Source organism: Tuber melanosporum (genome assembly GCF_000151645.1).
Source record: "Tuber melanosporum whole genome shotgun sequence assembly, scaffold_7, strain Mel28".
Classification (NCBI taxonomy): Eukaryota; Fungi; Ascomycota; class Pezizomycetes; order Pezizales; family Tuberaceae; genus Tuber; species Tuber melanosporum.
This window is the reverse complement of record NW_003299117.1, coordinates 191504-208146: the sequence shown is the minus strand read 5'-3', so window position 1 is coordinate 208146 and position 16643 is coordinate 191504. Positions and strand designations below refer to the sequence as shown.

At 44.2% G+C, this 16643-nt stretch overlaps 1 protein-coding gene; it reads right to left on the bottom strand.

Annotated features, from left to right (window-relative positions):
* Positions 1 to 429: 429 nt before the first annotated feature.
* GSTUM_00010347001 (uncharacterized protein) lies at positions 430 to 1314 on the bottom strand. XM_002841232.2 has 2 exons: positions 1027 to 1314; positions 430 to 955 (listed from the first exon to the last, which is right to left on the bottom strand). The coding sequence occupies exons 1-2, from the start codon at positions 1196 to 1198 to the stop codon at positions 768 to 770; spliced, it is 360 nt and encodes a 119-aa protein (XP_002841278.1). The 5' UTR covers positions 1199 to 1314; the 3' UTR covers positions 430 to 767.
* Positions 1315 to 16643: the final 15329 nt, after the last annotated feature.

Here is a 16643-nt window from a genome sequence, read left to right as displayed (position 1 = left end):
ATGATAATATTATATAGATCACCTATAGATCACCTCCCATCACCCGCGCGCACGCCAATACTCGAGTACCCACCTCTGCCCCAACAAGGCGCGTAAATGTGCGAGTGACAAGTTTGTGATTCCCAGGTTACATATCGGGCCCAATTCGGCGATAGTTAGTGCGGGTACCTGTAGGGGGCGTTTCGGCTGCTCCCGCTGCATGAGTGACGGGCGTGGCATGGGAGGGGTTTTTTATTTTATTTCCCTGGTACAAGTATGGTTTGGCGGGGTGTCCGGGGGTTCGGTGGCGTAGACATTGAGGGCGGCGGTAAATATGGGTATGTTACCTGTGTGATGGTGGGTGTCCTAGTACTGTAACGATATCGTACCGCGCAATCCAAGACTCGGGCAATGAGGGGATGGAAAAACATGGTGAGAGATTATGCACGGTGGGAGAATAATAATGATTTAGACTATGATACTTGTAATGAATTGCAATAATCACCGATAACGCCTCCCAGCAACCAATGACGGGGAAAAAAAAAAAAAAATCCGTATGATATGACATAAAAACTCCGTGCCAAAAACCCAAGACCAAAATAAAAGGTGGAAATGAAAATGAAAACTTGAGTGTTGGGGCATAAGAAACTGGTGGTAGAGTGTTGGAAATAATAATCGTCCAGAGTAGCGCATCCTGCATTATATCCTCCTAACCGGCGCGTCTCGTCCGTTCCGTTCATTCGTTCATTCGTTCGCCCGATAACCCCCCACTCTTCCACCCCCAAAGATTATCGCCTCCCTCCCTCCGCTAGCCCCCGAGTACCGCGCGGAACCCTGCTCGCAAGCCTACTCCCTGCCCCACCCATCCTCATCCTCCCGTCACCCGGCGACACAGATCTTGATCCCCGCCCAGCATATCCATTGGTACTCGCCGCAAGACTCCTCGGCGAACTTCTGATTCTTGAATGTCTGATATCTGCACCACTCGTTAGCCTTTTTTTCTTCCTCCCGACGAGAAGTAGGAGGAGGAGGAGGGGGAAAACACACTCTTAGCCGAGACGCGCTCCGATATCGAAGATCCCCAAGCGCTTATGCACGGGTTTCTCTGCCGGTACGCGGAGGTGGCAGAGGTGGAGGAAGTGGATGGAGAGTTGGCCACTTTCCAGGTCACCATGGCCACTATTATCAGCGGGACGTAGGAGCCTATTGGGGCGGACATGCTCGTTTATCTAATGGTATCGTGGTTTTCGTGCCGTACGTGTGTGCGCATGTGCGTGAGGATGTATGTAGTTATGCCCTTAGCACCGAATACCGCTGGGGGAATGGAGTAAAGATACCGAAACGTAGTAGGGTCTTTCTTACGGGGGAAGGGGGGGGGGGGTGCATGTTACTTATAGATGTTCCCACCCCGCGATCGCTTGCGGCCCGTCGGGTTCCGAATTTGTTATGGCTGTCAGTCACACATCTCTAGATGTGCGGGAGAGGAAAGAGGGTGGCAAAAGGAAACACAGCTGAAGTGCGCATGATCACTGAGGGAGGTACGGTCGGTGCAATTGTAGGGGGAGTGGGGAGGGGAAAGACGTGTTACACGATATGATATTTGCGTATTGTGCTTCTTGGAAACCTTGTATTTTTTTTTTATTTTTTTTTTTGAAGTTTAAAATAAGGCTTCTTTCTATCTTTTAGACACACACTAGCCTGTGCCCCTCAACTGGATCTACTACCGTGCCGGGGTACCGCAACCAAGACCCCTGGAATGTTTGTTGGCTTTTGGAGTCTAGACATGTCTTTCTGGATGAAGCCTCACGATACCTACGAGTACAGTACAAGTAAAGGGGGGAGCCTCGCCCAAGACACGACGGAATCTTTCCGCCGACTCGGAAATCATTTTACGTGCCTTGACCTTATCCACTCTGTGCATGGCTTGTTCCCTTCCCCTCAAAGTGACGAGCGAGCGGAACCCTCCCCCTCCTCCCCTTCTGGCCACACGATCAGGCTCGATAGGTAAAACCCAAGCCCACATCCCAATCCCCTCTCCGATGCTCTCGAGTACTAGTACTTTACTTGTACTCGTACCGTACAAGTAACCATCCTCCCATGCGCACACCCTTTCCTTATCTATTCCCTGGGCCTCACCCCGCCAAAAGTGCCCGATTACTACCCTTAGGGCAATAGCTTTTAACAATGGGTGTGCTGTGCTACCATACGTACAGGGGTTTTTATAAAGATAAAGGTTCTTTTGTATTGCCTACGCATACCTGATGGGGTGGGTGCGCGGTTACGAGTGCTCTAGCTCGTAAATGGGTGGATTTGTGATTTGATGGGAGTGCAGCGCCCATTGTGCTTTTGCGAATGGATGGATGGATGGATGGTTGTGGTGAGGTTATCCGGCGCCTTGGTGGTTGGGTGTTCGGTAGTTGGCGCGTGGCAGGGACCCGGGGCTGCGCTCGGTACGAGTGGATTGGGGGTGCGGTTGTAGATCTGTTTGCTTGATCATGTACTTGTGGGAAATTGTTTTATTTGAATGGACGTGGGTAAAAGTAAGATAGTACCGGCAGTTCGTATGATACCGTATTCGTCTGGTCATGCTTACACCCTGGTCTCTCTCTACTCTTTTACGATGCTTACTACGGGTTCGAACACTTGTTGGTACTTGGACCATACAAAGCAGAATCCTCTACTCGAGTACTACAAGGAGGTACAAGTACTGTACTGTACCAATAACTAACTACCAAGCTTCTCCTCTCCGATTTTCCTCCTAAGTGCTTTTTGCACTTTTTTCAATACCACGTACACAATTTTCCAAATTCTCATGTAATGAGACCAGTTAGGTTACACGAATAATCCCAAAATGGCCACAATGCCAACTCAGGGTATGGCTTCCCCGGAAGGTATGGATAACAGCGATAGCGAAAGACCGGAGACCCTCACTCCTGGTGGATCGAAGGGAAAGAAGATAGAGACTGGACTGTACAAACTTCCTGAGTTTCATCTAATCAAAGGGCTCACGATGGATCAGCTCAATGCCCAAGGGCCGACAAAACAAACTCCCGCCATGCGTGCCATTGGCAATGCTGAGGACGAGGACTTTTCTACGGAAGGCATCGCTATGATGTCCCTGATCATCGCGCAGGGTCACCAGATCAAGGCGCTCACGGTTATGATGCAAAACCTTACTACCTTGGTACGGGAGTAAGGCATAGCAGTGGCGAAGGTAGCGGAACGTCCACCGCCAGCGAAAAAACTGATTGAGTCACAGAATAAGATGTATGTGGAGGCGGCTTCCAAGCAGGAGATGGAAACGACCCCGACAAAGAAGAAAAAAGGCAAGGGTAAAGGCAGTTCGGAGGAGGGTCCCACCCCATCTAAACAACCGGTACCCAAACAGGCTAACATACAGGAACAGGACAAGGGCAAAGATGACGGGTAGTGGACAACGGTTGAAAGCCCTAAACGCCAAAACGGATCTACAGTGGCCAAGCGTAAGATCTTTGCCATGAGAACAATGGCAAAACTCCTCGCCTATCCGGCGGCCGAAGAAGCGAGGATAGTGATAGCCCTTACTGATGCACTGGTAGGTTATGTGTGCAAGGTGCCAACCAATTTGCAAGTGTCTTCGAATAGGATAAACGGCACAATCACGGTTACTGTACCACAGGGAGCCGATTTCAGACAATACTCCAGATACTTAGAGAAGATGACTGAGGCGCTGAATGCGACAAACCTGGAGGGAGAACCAGCATATCTTCCTTTCAGTAAAGTCCTAACCGACGTCAACATCTTGGTACATGGCATTCTGCTAGATGCTATTCCATCTGACCCAACTGAGCTGGATGCGGAAGTTAAACAATACTTTAAAAGTGTATACAAGATCGACCTCACATTGGCCAAGTTCCTGAAAGTGGATGTGGCGAGTAGGATAGGAAAAAGAGCTACCTCCATGATGCTAAGATTGCTGGAGGTGGATGCCAGGAAGGTTACGCTGCAAGTGGTCTTCATGGGAAAGGTTAAAGAATCAAGGGTCATGTGGCACACGACCCCAGCTACGCAATGCACGAGGTGTTGGAAGTTTGGTCACCCCAAAATAGGATGTAGAAAGAAAGTGGATATTTGCCCCATCTGTTCCAAGACGCACCCCGAAAAAGATCACAAGTGTGGACAAACGCGCTGTCGGGGACACACGAGATTGATACCAGGTTGTTGTTCAATGACACCGGCCAGATATCCAGTGTGTGTGGGATCACACTCCGCTAAGGACAAGGATTGCCTAGTCAGAGTCAAAGTCAAAGAGCAAGAAAGAGAAAAATACGATCAGAGGATGGTCTCCCTAGCTGACGTTGGTATGGTCGGGGCTCAATATTAGACCGGTGGGCCATGTCGAGCATATCAGGACAAAACACAATGACAGGAATGAAGTTGAATGTTGTACAACATAATTGCAGGAGGAGCAATGATGTTTTTATTTCGTTATTTCACATAGTTAAAGGATTTAATGTTTCTTTTGTATATGTTCAGGATCCGCCGCTGTATAGTAGGGCCCCGTTAAGGGTACCAGGAAATGAGTGTGTATTTCAGAATGGCCCTAAGGTTAGGGTAGCAATATATATTTCCCTGAGAGTATTAGCAGGTATTTTCTTTGTGGTAGTGCCGGCAGCTGAGGATGTATTGTATTTAAGAATTTTTGGCAGAGGAAGGCGGCTTGTAGGAAGAAGTTTTTCCTTTGGTTTATTGAATGTTTATAATAGACAGGTGGAGGATGTCAACACGGTTAAGCCTGCTAGTTTGTTTGTCGAGGAGCGAGAGCCCACCATGGTGGTGGGAGACTTGAACTTACGCACCGCATTCACTGACCCCCTTTGGGACCTAAGTCACGGAGAACAGTGACTGGGGGAGCTGTACATGCATACAGCAGTATTACATGGTTACAATAGTCTAAATACGCCTGGAATCTACACCAGGTTCCTGGACAACCTGATATTGCACAAGGTCTTAACGATTGATCATTCCTTGACAAATGCAGCAATGCTGCTGAGGATAGCGAGATGGAGGGATCTGTACCAAAGAACAAGCTTGGACTATATAGTCATCCTTACTGAAGTTAATAGCGAAGAGGTGGAGCTAGCCAGGCCAGCCCCAGACTGGGGACAAATTAAATGGCGAATGGAGAAGGGTGAGTGGAACCCCGTCATTAAGGCGGTCTTGAAAGACTATATAGATGGCCCGAATGGATACGAACCGATATTAGAGCCAGTCGAGGCGGTGGATAATTTTCAAACTAGCCTGAATAGGCTGATCCACAGAGTTCGAAGCTGGGCACCGATGTAAAAACCGACCAAATGGTCGAAGGCATGGTGGATGCCTGAAATCACCCAGTTGAGAAGGATATATACTTCTGCTGCTTGGTGTGTGAGGCGTGATGGGACAGGAGTAGAGGAGAGAGATAAGGCAAAAAAGGCATACAGAAAGGCGCTGAATTCTGTAAAAAGAGCACATTGGGATAACTTCCTAGCGAACGCCAAGAAGAATGATGTGTGGACAGCTTACCAGTTTACTAGGTAGAGAGTGCCTAATAGAATGTCAGGAGGAGCCAACACAACGCCGGAAAGAACTGAAGAAGCTATAATGCAACACTTCTTCCTCGCGAATGAAGACTCGGTCCCCGTACCCATCTCAAATAGGCAAAGGCTGGGAGGGGAGGATCAGATTATACAGGAAGAGGTAGAGGAGGTGCTGTGGAGGTGCAGCAACAAATCTGCCCCAGGGTCAGACCAGGTACCTTATGGGGTTTGGAAAGGAATCTATAACGTGAACCAGAAGATAATACCAAGGCTAATAGAGGATCTGCTGGAATGGGGGATCTATTCCACGGTACTTAAACAGTCGACAGGTATCATACTACCAAAGTCAAATAAGCAAAGCTATGTGGAAATGCTCGAGCTTCAGGGTTATAGCTTTGATGCAGACTTTCTCTAAGATGGCAGAACGCATAGTGAACTCGAGGTTAATGAAAATCCCATAAGATCAAGGTCTCTACTGCATAAATCAGACTGGCAGCTTGCCCTAAAGGTCTATGGTGGATGCGGTAGTGTTGCTTCAATATTGAGTCAAAGAGGCACAATTTGCGAAGAAGAAGGTGTCGACAATTTTCTTGGACATAAAAGGGGGTTTCGATAATGTAGACCACACCAAGTTATTGGATAGATTGGAGGGCATTGATCAGATCCCCTGGTACTTCGTCAACTGGATACAGAGTTTTATAGTGACAAGAAATATCTCCCTTGCATATCCTGGGAGCCCTTGGAGGGATCACATAGTCAATAAGGGGATACCGCAAGGCTCACCACTGTCTCTGCTTCTTTTCGTCATATACATTCGGCTATTACATCCGACGAGTGGCATGAAAGAGAAGTTTACTTCATCTTATATCGATGACTTCCAGATTATGGTAGTGTCACACTCATAGTACAATAACTCCAGACTTCTTGAGGCGGAAACTGAAAAGATAGTCGCCAGGGCACAGAGCCTGGTGCTGTCGTTCAGTTTGGTGAAGACTGAACTCATGCACTGGAGAACGAGAAAGGAGAAGGGCCCTAGGCCTGATCACATAGTTAATGCACACTCTCATGTCATCAAACCCGCCCCCAACTTAGTCAGATGGCTAGGATACTGGTTGGCTGATAATGGGAAAACCAGCTCTTATTTCCAAAAGAGGTTGTTATTGGTACAAGCGGCCTTTGGGAGGATACAAATACTGTCAATACCAGGGAAGACCCTCTCACCATATGGGGCAAGAAGGCTGGCGAAAGGGATTTTACTGTCCACGCTGCTGTACAGGGTAGAAGTGTTGGCTCCATTAAAGGTGATGATAGAGAAAATGCAGAAGTTTTGGAACAGAGTGGCCAGGTGGGTCACTAACACGTTCTATGCGACGAACACTACAGTCCTGTCGGCAGAGGTATGTCTAGCTCCGAGGGCACTATACGTGGAACAGGTGAAAAAGATGACCGTAGTGTGCCTAGCCACAGTGATCCTGGAAAATAACATTGCAACTGCTATGCTCCCAATAGCTTTCCCGACGGACAGTAGGTCCAGAGTAGAGACGAATAGGAGGCTGGCTTTTGATGCGAATAAAGGGGGAATGAGGCCCAAGACTTGGACCTCGAGCTCCATGACTACACAACAGGTACGGCTCCCGATGGACCAAGTGGCTGCTATGGTGGCAACGATCTTCGTGGATACCAGAATACCAACGAAACCGTCCAAGTTAGTCCAGGTCACGCAGCAGGACGCAGAGGCTTGCATGAAGGCCAGGGATAAGGTTAGGAAAGAGATATGGTAAGAGTGGGTGCAGCAGCCATACCCACATTACTACAAGTATAGGCCTCCGTTTAGAGACTGTTGGAGTTTTATGACTCTACCAAAGTTTCAGGCTGGACGGATTCACCAAATAAGGGCTCATAAAAGCTATCTTAACGCACATACAGATTGGTCTAACCAAGGCCGGGATCACACGTGCAGCAGATGCTGCGGGGCCCCAGAAACCTCAGAGCATGTTGTGGAATGCCCAGCATTGGCTGAGGCCGGGAAGGGTTTGTCACCGGAAGCTTTCAATGTGGCACCGGATTTGGGGCTGTGGAAAAGGGACGAGAGGGCAGGTTCCTTATTGAGGGATTTTGTTTCTTATATGTTAAGAAATAGGATTGATTTCCCGACGAGGGTGGGGGTTTTTCCTTTTACCAGAAATGCTGGATTGGCGTCATGAAAGGCTAAATTGTGTTGCAATAAATGTTAGGAGGTGATAGTGATGTTTCATTGATAAATTGTTTTTGGGGGAGAAATGTTTCTTTTGTTTTATGGGTTTTCAGGTCATACCTTAGGGTTTATACCATGGATTTTCCTGTATTAGTTTACAAATAAACCGCGGATTTAACAAAAAAAAAAAAAAAAACCAGTAACTAACTACTCGAGTACTCGTACACCACCGCTTGACTCCGTAGTGAACCATCCCGACACGCGTCATATTCCGCTCCCGTAATCAGTAATGGTAAGTGCGCACGCTAGTGTCAGGTATTTATAACCATGAAATGGAGTGTGTTTCCGGTTGGCTGGTGAGCCTTTGAATAAGATACTCCCCTTTTTGTTGCTTTCCATTTCCACCCCGCGTACCGGCCGTACTGTAGAAAGCCTTATTCCACCATCTCCGCGAGCTTTTCTAATATCCGGATTCTGAGTAAGAAGGATCGGAGGGATCTCATTAACCGATATTTGCGATTCTCTTGGCCTGAAGAGAGGATCGACGGATTAGAGGCCTGGCGGAGATGGTGGATTGTAAGGCTTTTCACGGTATGGGTGCTTTACAAATAGCTGGAGAGGGGTGAGATGCCCCCTCCACTGGGGCGGTGGCAGTTCTCTTGTGTTGGGCTCTTCCGATACTGATACTGCCAGTGCTGTGCATGGCGGGTACTCCCGCTCTGCGCTGGTCTTTGGGACTCACATCGAAGCTGGAGCTAGAGTTGCCTTGGCGGTGATGGGCCGTGAGTGGAGGAGTGAAATAGTTGAGCTTTGTCGACTGGGTTGGGTGCCCTATTGTATGGATCGTGGTGCGAATTGGCTTCCGCTGCGGAAGGCCAAATCTTGAGCTGTGACAAATATCATCCTTAGCGTCGGTGTTAGTGGAGATCTGCTATCTTGTGTAATACGGCGTCCCAGCGGCTCTGGTAGTGCTGTATCATACATACTTGTACAGTACTGTACCTGTACCTGTACCGCACAGGGTATCAAGGGTAAGCCTGCCTCTCGACCACTCAGGGGACGGGATTCTCTCTAGGCGAGCCCCAGACTTTTTTGTACTCGTAAGATAGGTTGGCCGAGTAGCTGGGAGAAACACGGTTACACGGAAATTTCGGCGAATGGTCTAGGGTTCCACGGACTTTTTTTTTTTTTTTTTTTTTTTTTCCCTCTCCCAAACTTTTTCCATTTCGGGCTTCTCACGCTGAGTTGCCCACACCCCGCTCGAATAAATTTATTGGTCTCCTGAGTGTCATAGGCTGGGATGAGATAGATAAATTAGGGACTGCGGTTCTTGGGTGCCGGAGGATGCTCCAAGCATTCAATAATGAGCTATGATACAACCTCATGGGTCCGCCACCGTACTCTCAAATACCCTAGATTCCGACTAAAAAATCCAGCAGAAAAGGCTTCGCCGACTGGCTGTATCATACGAGAAACATCCATTCAGCGATGTACACGCCCCGAAAATATCGCCCGAACCCGCCTAGCTATGTGTCATACATACCATACCTATGATATAAAAACCCAACCTCGAAAGTCCCATGACTTCACACCAAAGACTCACCACCAAAACCGCCATCCTCTCCCCAGCCACCATCCGCGCCCTAACATCATGATATCATGCTTGGCCCCTCGCCGTACCGGTATCGCGGTCGCAAAAAAGGTCGAGTCTGTCGTAGTAAGCTTTGCTGACCCAGTTGAAATAAACACCGGTGTGGTGCCTTGAAATTCATTACCGCGCAAAACTGAGGTGCGATGTTATGATCGCAGGGCTAAGTTGATCTGGGCAGTGTATCATATCATAGTTTGGTGGTGGGGAGCCATCCGATGTGTCCGATTAGGGCTACGAGTTAGTTGTCATAATATTCAGTGGGGTGTGGCTGATATGTACTAAAGTAGGGCTGAGTTTTTTGAGGCTTTCTTTGTATAACATGGCTGGTCTGTATTTGGGAAATGGGAACTTGCCAATCATCAAAATTGAAGTGGGTGGGTACAAGTACCGCCGATTCCAAAAGGTGTCGGAAAATCTTGGCGCCTCCTGGGCCCAAACAGTGCCAGGACTTCCTGATACTTTTGGAATCGGCAAAGCACCCTTGCTGGGCGGGCACAGTGCTATAATGGCGGCGGGTGTGGAACTTTGGTGCTTTTTGAGCGAGTGAGGAGCTAAACCTGGGGACCGTATTAATATCATACTTGTAGGAAGAACTCGAGTGGGTGAATGTACTCGTACTTAGGTACAGTACGGTACAGTACCGGTCAAACACCAAGAGTGTCTATCTACCTTCTTCACCCTCTCCCAGTTCGATGCCAAAGAGAATCCGCCAAAATTTGGCAGTGCATTGGCAAGTCTATAGATGACATGTGTAATATCACAGAATTTTTAAATATGATGGGGGGGTGGAAAAACTTTCATTCACATAATATTATTAGGTGTTGGTTATCATCGGCTTTTCTGTTTGGAGCCCGATACAAAAATCTGGGCAACTTCACATGGGCCAACACTATTAAATTTTTGTAAAAAGTGGGTCCAACTTTGATCCTCTACGGTTCTACCCCTAGAGGTTTAAATGAATGGTGATTATCCAGCTGATAGAAAAATTTAAGGTATCATTTTCAAGAGGGCAGCATTGGGAGTCGTCAATCCAAAAAATGTCCATTTTTCGCTAAATTTGGCGTGAAACATGGCGCCAGACGAAAAATTTTGACCTGGTGTTTTTTTTGTTTTTTTTTTAAATCGGATATTGGAACAAGGCAAACTCAGCACTCGCTTGAGACAGAACAAGGAATATTCACGGCGCCTCGCTGAGAGAGGAAGTTACAGCGTCCTAGCATATTTGTCTTTTGCCGGTATTCGAATTTTTTACAGTACGGTATGTTAGTTAATCTCCCGGTTGATGGAGATTTTGGAGGGGGGGGGGTGGTACTGTACTGTACTGTAAATTGGCGTCAGATTTTTCGCAAGGCCAAATCAAGGGCAAAGGCAGCTTCCCTTTTCATGCAAGAATAGTGTCATGTAGATTATGTTTATGAGCGGGTATTGAACATGGATACCGCACTGTGCTGGTACTGGTACTACTCAAGTAACACGAGTGCAGAAATTTCTCGTCAAATTGGTCATCTCCATAGGGGGCTCTAATCTCCTGCCCAGCGTAAAAGCCTCCAATAAGGCCTTGTAGTGAATAAAAATGGAAGGGAAAAATTGCGTGAACTCCGGCTTCATCGCCAAGCAGTGGTTATTGCGATCACCCCGTTCCTGTTTTGTTCGCTGCTTGGCTTTATTGGGGGCATTTGCCCTGTGTTGTAATTGTTTGAAGTTGTACTTCTTGCTTGATTGAAGGTCTACCAGAGGCTACCATGCCCTATTTATCCTAAGGGAAAGCGTGCTACAATCATCCATACCATGTGCTTCATGCAAGAGAAAAAGAAAATCAATGACAATGATACTAGACAACATAGTAGAGGAGACAAGAGTGGGGAAACGAAACAAGTACGAGCTTGGTGCCAAAATTCACTGACCCCCCCTCCAAATTTGCAACAATCATCACCATGCCATAACATCAAAACAAAATAACTTGATTCCACTTCATACAATGTAATGCTAGACATGTTAAAGAAATTTACCACCTAGCATGCCTTTCCACTTCCTACATTCCTTCAATCTCTCCAGTATGCTATCAATTAACAGGTTCCAATGTGAAGACTTCAGCCTATCCCACTCCTCCTGTACCACCATGTACATCTCAGTATAGGTTTCAGGGAAGTGCCTTTGTGCTTTAATACACTGCTTCATAATTTACTATACATTCTCAATTACGTTTAGGTCAGGTAAATGAGATGGTTGTTTGTGAAGTGGTATACCTATTTCCTATTTCCCCTCTACAAGGCCTTGTTTTGTCCCATACTATAGTGCCTGATCTTCAATAAACTGGGCCTCAATTGATGCCTTGTAGCCAGTTAGGAAGTTTTTAAAAGTGGAAGTGACAATGGGCCTGAGAGTTTGGTCCAAGTAGTCTTTCATTGTAATTCCTCGTTTTTCTGTGCCTTTCAGAAAGACTATTTCCGATTTCCAATTATAGTTTATTGCACCCTATATTGGTACAAATGCTCAGCCACTGTTATAGATATACTGAAGACAATTCTTATAAAAGTACTTAGCTGAAAGCCTTGTAACACAAGAGGAACCTTAGCCAGAGGTATTAAAAATTAACTTGCCAGAATAGATGTGGAACCGCCACCAGCTTTTTAATTTATTAGCATGTTTGAGTAAGTACTACTGTCATGCTTTTTGGGTATCACAATTGATGAATGGCCTCTTGCAGGCTTTACAGTGGGTATAGTTGTAACGATCCCCCTAAAGGTAATTAGTACTTGGCGATAGGGAACGATACTTCTCTTCTTCTTTCTCAGATACAATAGCTCTTAGGCTTGGGCCTACATTACTGAATGTACAAGATCAATATCTTCTATCTGTAATGCCTATCATAGGCTTTCTCTAACTTTATCTCATGTAGAACTTTTTTATTGTAATAGTAATAAAGGTCTTGATAATAGTAAAAAGCGTAAAAGTGTTTTATATTCGTAAAGGCATAAATAATAAGTAGGAAAAGTACATAGAATAACGCATAAAGAACTCATCCTCCTTGGGTCCCATCAACCACTTATATAGTCATTCTTTACGCCTCGGTCATATGACCAAAGTGATCATATGTGCAAAACTATAAACCAATCATAACACAGTAAACAAGTAATATAATCCAAAGCAGTCACATGCATGAAACCCATAACCTCATAATGAGGTCATGTGCGAAATACATAAACAAGTCATATGGCCAAAATAGTCAGATGTGTGAAAGTCTTAACATACCTATAACTCATAACTATATGTCATGTAAAAACTCTTTTCTTGTTAAGCCACATACGTAATAATATTCTTCCCCTTCAAGCACATACTAAACTGTTCTTCCTGATACTACAAATCCTGCTTTCTTCTCTAAATTTCTCCGCCAAAGCTTACGGCCCTCCTAGTTTCGTCTCAGGAGATATATCAAATGGCATATATCATGCTGTGTCGGGAGTGATAGTCGGCTGGAATGATTCTTAGATGGTTGGCAATGAGGTTCATTTTCCAACAAGTAAATTGTAGATTGTAGAACACTTGTAAGATGTTTAATTTCATGCTTTAATATGCCAGAGTGTTAGAAGTACCAAGATCTGATACTTAGAAACCACCCTAAGTAGATTAACCCCACTTGGAAATGGAATCTATGGTCTCCAACACCTCCCTCTGGCCTCCTTAGAGGGCCTGCATATCATTAAATTGTGTGTGAACAAAATTAACTGCGATTCAACAGAGGAAAATCTTTGGCAATAATAATCACACTCACTTACCAATGTACTATCATAAAAACCAAAACAAAATTAAAAGATGTAAATACATAGCAGAAATTAATATTTGATATACCATCCATCAGCCTTAATAATTGCCTCTATTCTATCTACTATTGATCCAGCTAAAGTATCAAAAACCTTTGGGTCAAGAAGTTTCCAACAATGAGTAATGGCCTCTACTATTGCCTTCTTGACCACATTGACATCACCCTTCATAAGATATAGCTCAGGGTAGTGCTTGTGAAGCTTATCTTTCGTCAGAGACCAAATATTTTCAATTGAATTGAGATCAGATAAATAGGCAGGAATTTCCATCAGTGTAATTTCCTGTTCTCTGAGCTCTCTCCTAAAAGGCAAGTGAGTTTTAGTATTGTCAATAATAAAAAATACCTCTTCTTCTTTAGCCTTTCCTCTGATATTCTCCCATATCCCTAGAAAGTTATAATAATCATAAACATCAATAATTGACTTCTCAGTAACTCCACTCCTAACAGAAGAAGGATTAGGAAAAACAGGCAAAAAAAGACCATGAATTTGACTATAAAAACAACCAGTCATCATCTGGCTAATCCCTCTCTCCTCTCTCCTACCCTTAGGTTCAATACAATTCTTATTCCATTTCTCATATGGGTATCTGAAAACTCATTTTCTCCTCTTTCCTCCTCCTCTTTCCACAGCTACTTCATCCTCCTCCTCATTGCTTTTCTTCTCCACATCTCCATTGTCCAATGTCTATGAGCTAATACCTATTCCAACCTCTCTTGAGCTAGTTCCTTATCCAAATGAACTCTCTCTTGTGTTCTCCACTTTCTAAGATGCTTTTTTTTAAGTTTTCTCCTTACTGTCCTACTAGAAACATTGGGAGCAACTTACTCAGCAATGTCAGAATAGGTAGTATGGCGATTTTTAAGAGCTTTCTCCCCCATAGTATCATTCTGTGACTTGGTAGTTTTAAGATGTCTTCTTCTACCCTTATTCTCCTTGTCCTCTTGATGTCCCTTTACAATTGTATCTCTGACTGTAGTGTGGGGGATATTAAGGCAGTGGGAAATTTGCTGATATCTCATCTGAGGCTCATGTAATCTGAAAATCCTCCCCCTGGTAAACTCAGAGAGATGTGTAGAGGGAATAGGTTTTTTGGCAAGACTGCGAAGAATAGAAGGCATAGTTTATTGAAAAAAAGAATTGAGCAGAATGGTTTCTTCTTGGTTGACTTAGAATAATTTTTTTAGATACTGTTCAGAGTATGGGTGATGAAGAGGGGTGGGTTACCACCAATTATTAAATTGCAGTTAATTTTGTCAATGCACAATACACATCAATTCTAGTTGCGGTCTGTAACTATAATGCCACAGAATTGAAGGTGTCAGAATAATACCGTATATGCCACTACTGTCTGTCCAACTGGATCCTGTTCACAGGATATATAATAGGGGACCTTCAGCTAGGTCTGAGAAGTAGAATAGAGTAAATCCATTAACTACTCAGAGAGCTACTTGGTTTCAAAGATGGAATATCTTTAGTGCAGGGTGAAGGTAACAGGTCCTTTTCATACAAAAGATATGATATTGAATGTTAGAGAATATCTGTGTAGAGCCAACATATTCTCATCCACTCTACGATAATTAGGAGAGTCTAGAACTTTAAGAAACACTACTAAGGAAGTTAATGGACTTCATGAAATGTTACAACTAGGTCCAAGGATATATAGTGGTTGTAAGAATTATCACCAATACCTAACAGCAACTAAAACCTGTTACCTAGAACAATCAAGTATTGCTGATTAAGGTATTATCTACTAATCTGGTAGAATGGCTTCCGGTGAATTAGTAGGAAGTTATCTAGAGGATATCTCTTAGTTAGATTAGAACTTATGGTGGTTTGAAGTCAGTAACCTAAGAAGGTTGCATTTACAACTACTCCTGTAGACACTACCTGTAGATGAAACTGATCATTGTATCAATATGGGAGATAGTTGGGGCCAACTCAGTTCAACTTAAAAACTTGGCCATAAGGCCAATAATTTTGAAATTTGGGTAATTACTATTGGAAAGAGGACAATTGTAATGATCCTATCTCGGATAGTTAGTTCTTGACGATGGGGAATGATACTTCTTTTCTTCTTTACATATCCTCATCTTATGATAGTACTAGGCATATGCTGCTAGGCGGGAGTAATCAGAAAGATTTCTGAATTGTCTAGTCTAACTAAGATTCATTTCTGCAGACGGAGATTGTCTAGGAAGTCTCGAATTCACTCATTTCGTTTATGACTACTAAGAGTGAAGTAAATTTGGTAAAGTAAGATAGAATTGTCAAAACAATATTACATTGTTAAGATCTCTTCTTCTTTGCTTGATAATGTCTAAAGATTGAGAGGCACTTCGATATTTATATTCTGAATCTGAGTATTCACAGACTATATTTCTTTATTATACAACTATGTACCTCTTTGATTATAACTTGCTATGTCGGGTATTCTTAAAAGGTGTAAATACCTAAAGACCCTGAAAATCACCACATCCTCTTTCGTAATTACAATATAACTAACTCGAAACCATACTGTTCCTAATAGTAGTTATCCGACTCTAGAGTCTTTAGACTTGTGCCCTAGTTTTCAGGTCGAACTGAGTTGGCCCCAATTGTCTCCATCATTGATGAAATGATCAGTTTCATCTGCAGGTTGCATCTATGAAGGTAGTCATAATTGCAACCTTTTTAGGTCACCTGACCTTAAACCTTCATAACTCCTTACCCAACTGATAGAAGTCTTCGTGAAGAATTCCGACTAATTTGCAAGAAGCTATTTCACCAGATTGATAAATAATCCCTCAGTCGGCAACTTTTAGTTGCTCTGAGTAACAATGTGAAGTCGTGTATGCAACCTTCTTAGGTCTACAACTTTGAAGCTCAATATCTTCTGACTCAGCAGATAGATTCTTATCCAGTAACTTCCGTCATATAGAGGAGAAGTACATCTATAGGATAGAATAATAACTCTTCGGTCGGAGGTTCTCTGTTATCATGCAGAGAGCCTTGAAGTTGCAAGTGATATTGGTAGAAAATAACTCAATATCAGGAATAACTTTGACGACAACCGAAGTTGAACACATGACCTGTGGTGAAGAGTCACGTGATATTCCAATTGAGTTATGTAACTGAAATTGAAACATATAATAACGTGCAGGCCCCATAAGGGGGCCGAAGGGGGGTATTAGAGACGAGGAATTCCAATTCCAGCTGAGGTTATCCTATTTAGAGTGACTCCTAGGTATCAAATCCCGGTATTCCTAACATATGCCTACATGACCGATAGTACAAGATCTTTGTCTTCCTATCCGGAATGTCTATCGTAAGCTTTCTCTAACTCTGTCTCATACAGAGTCTTCTTTGCATAATAACAATAATAGTCATGATAATGATAAAGAGTGTAAATGTGTTTTATATTCGTTAAAGTAATAAGTAGGAAAAGTACTTAGAACAAA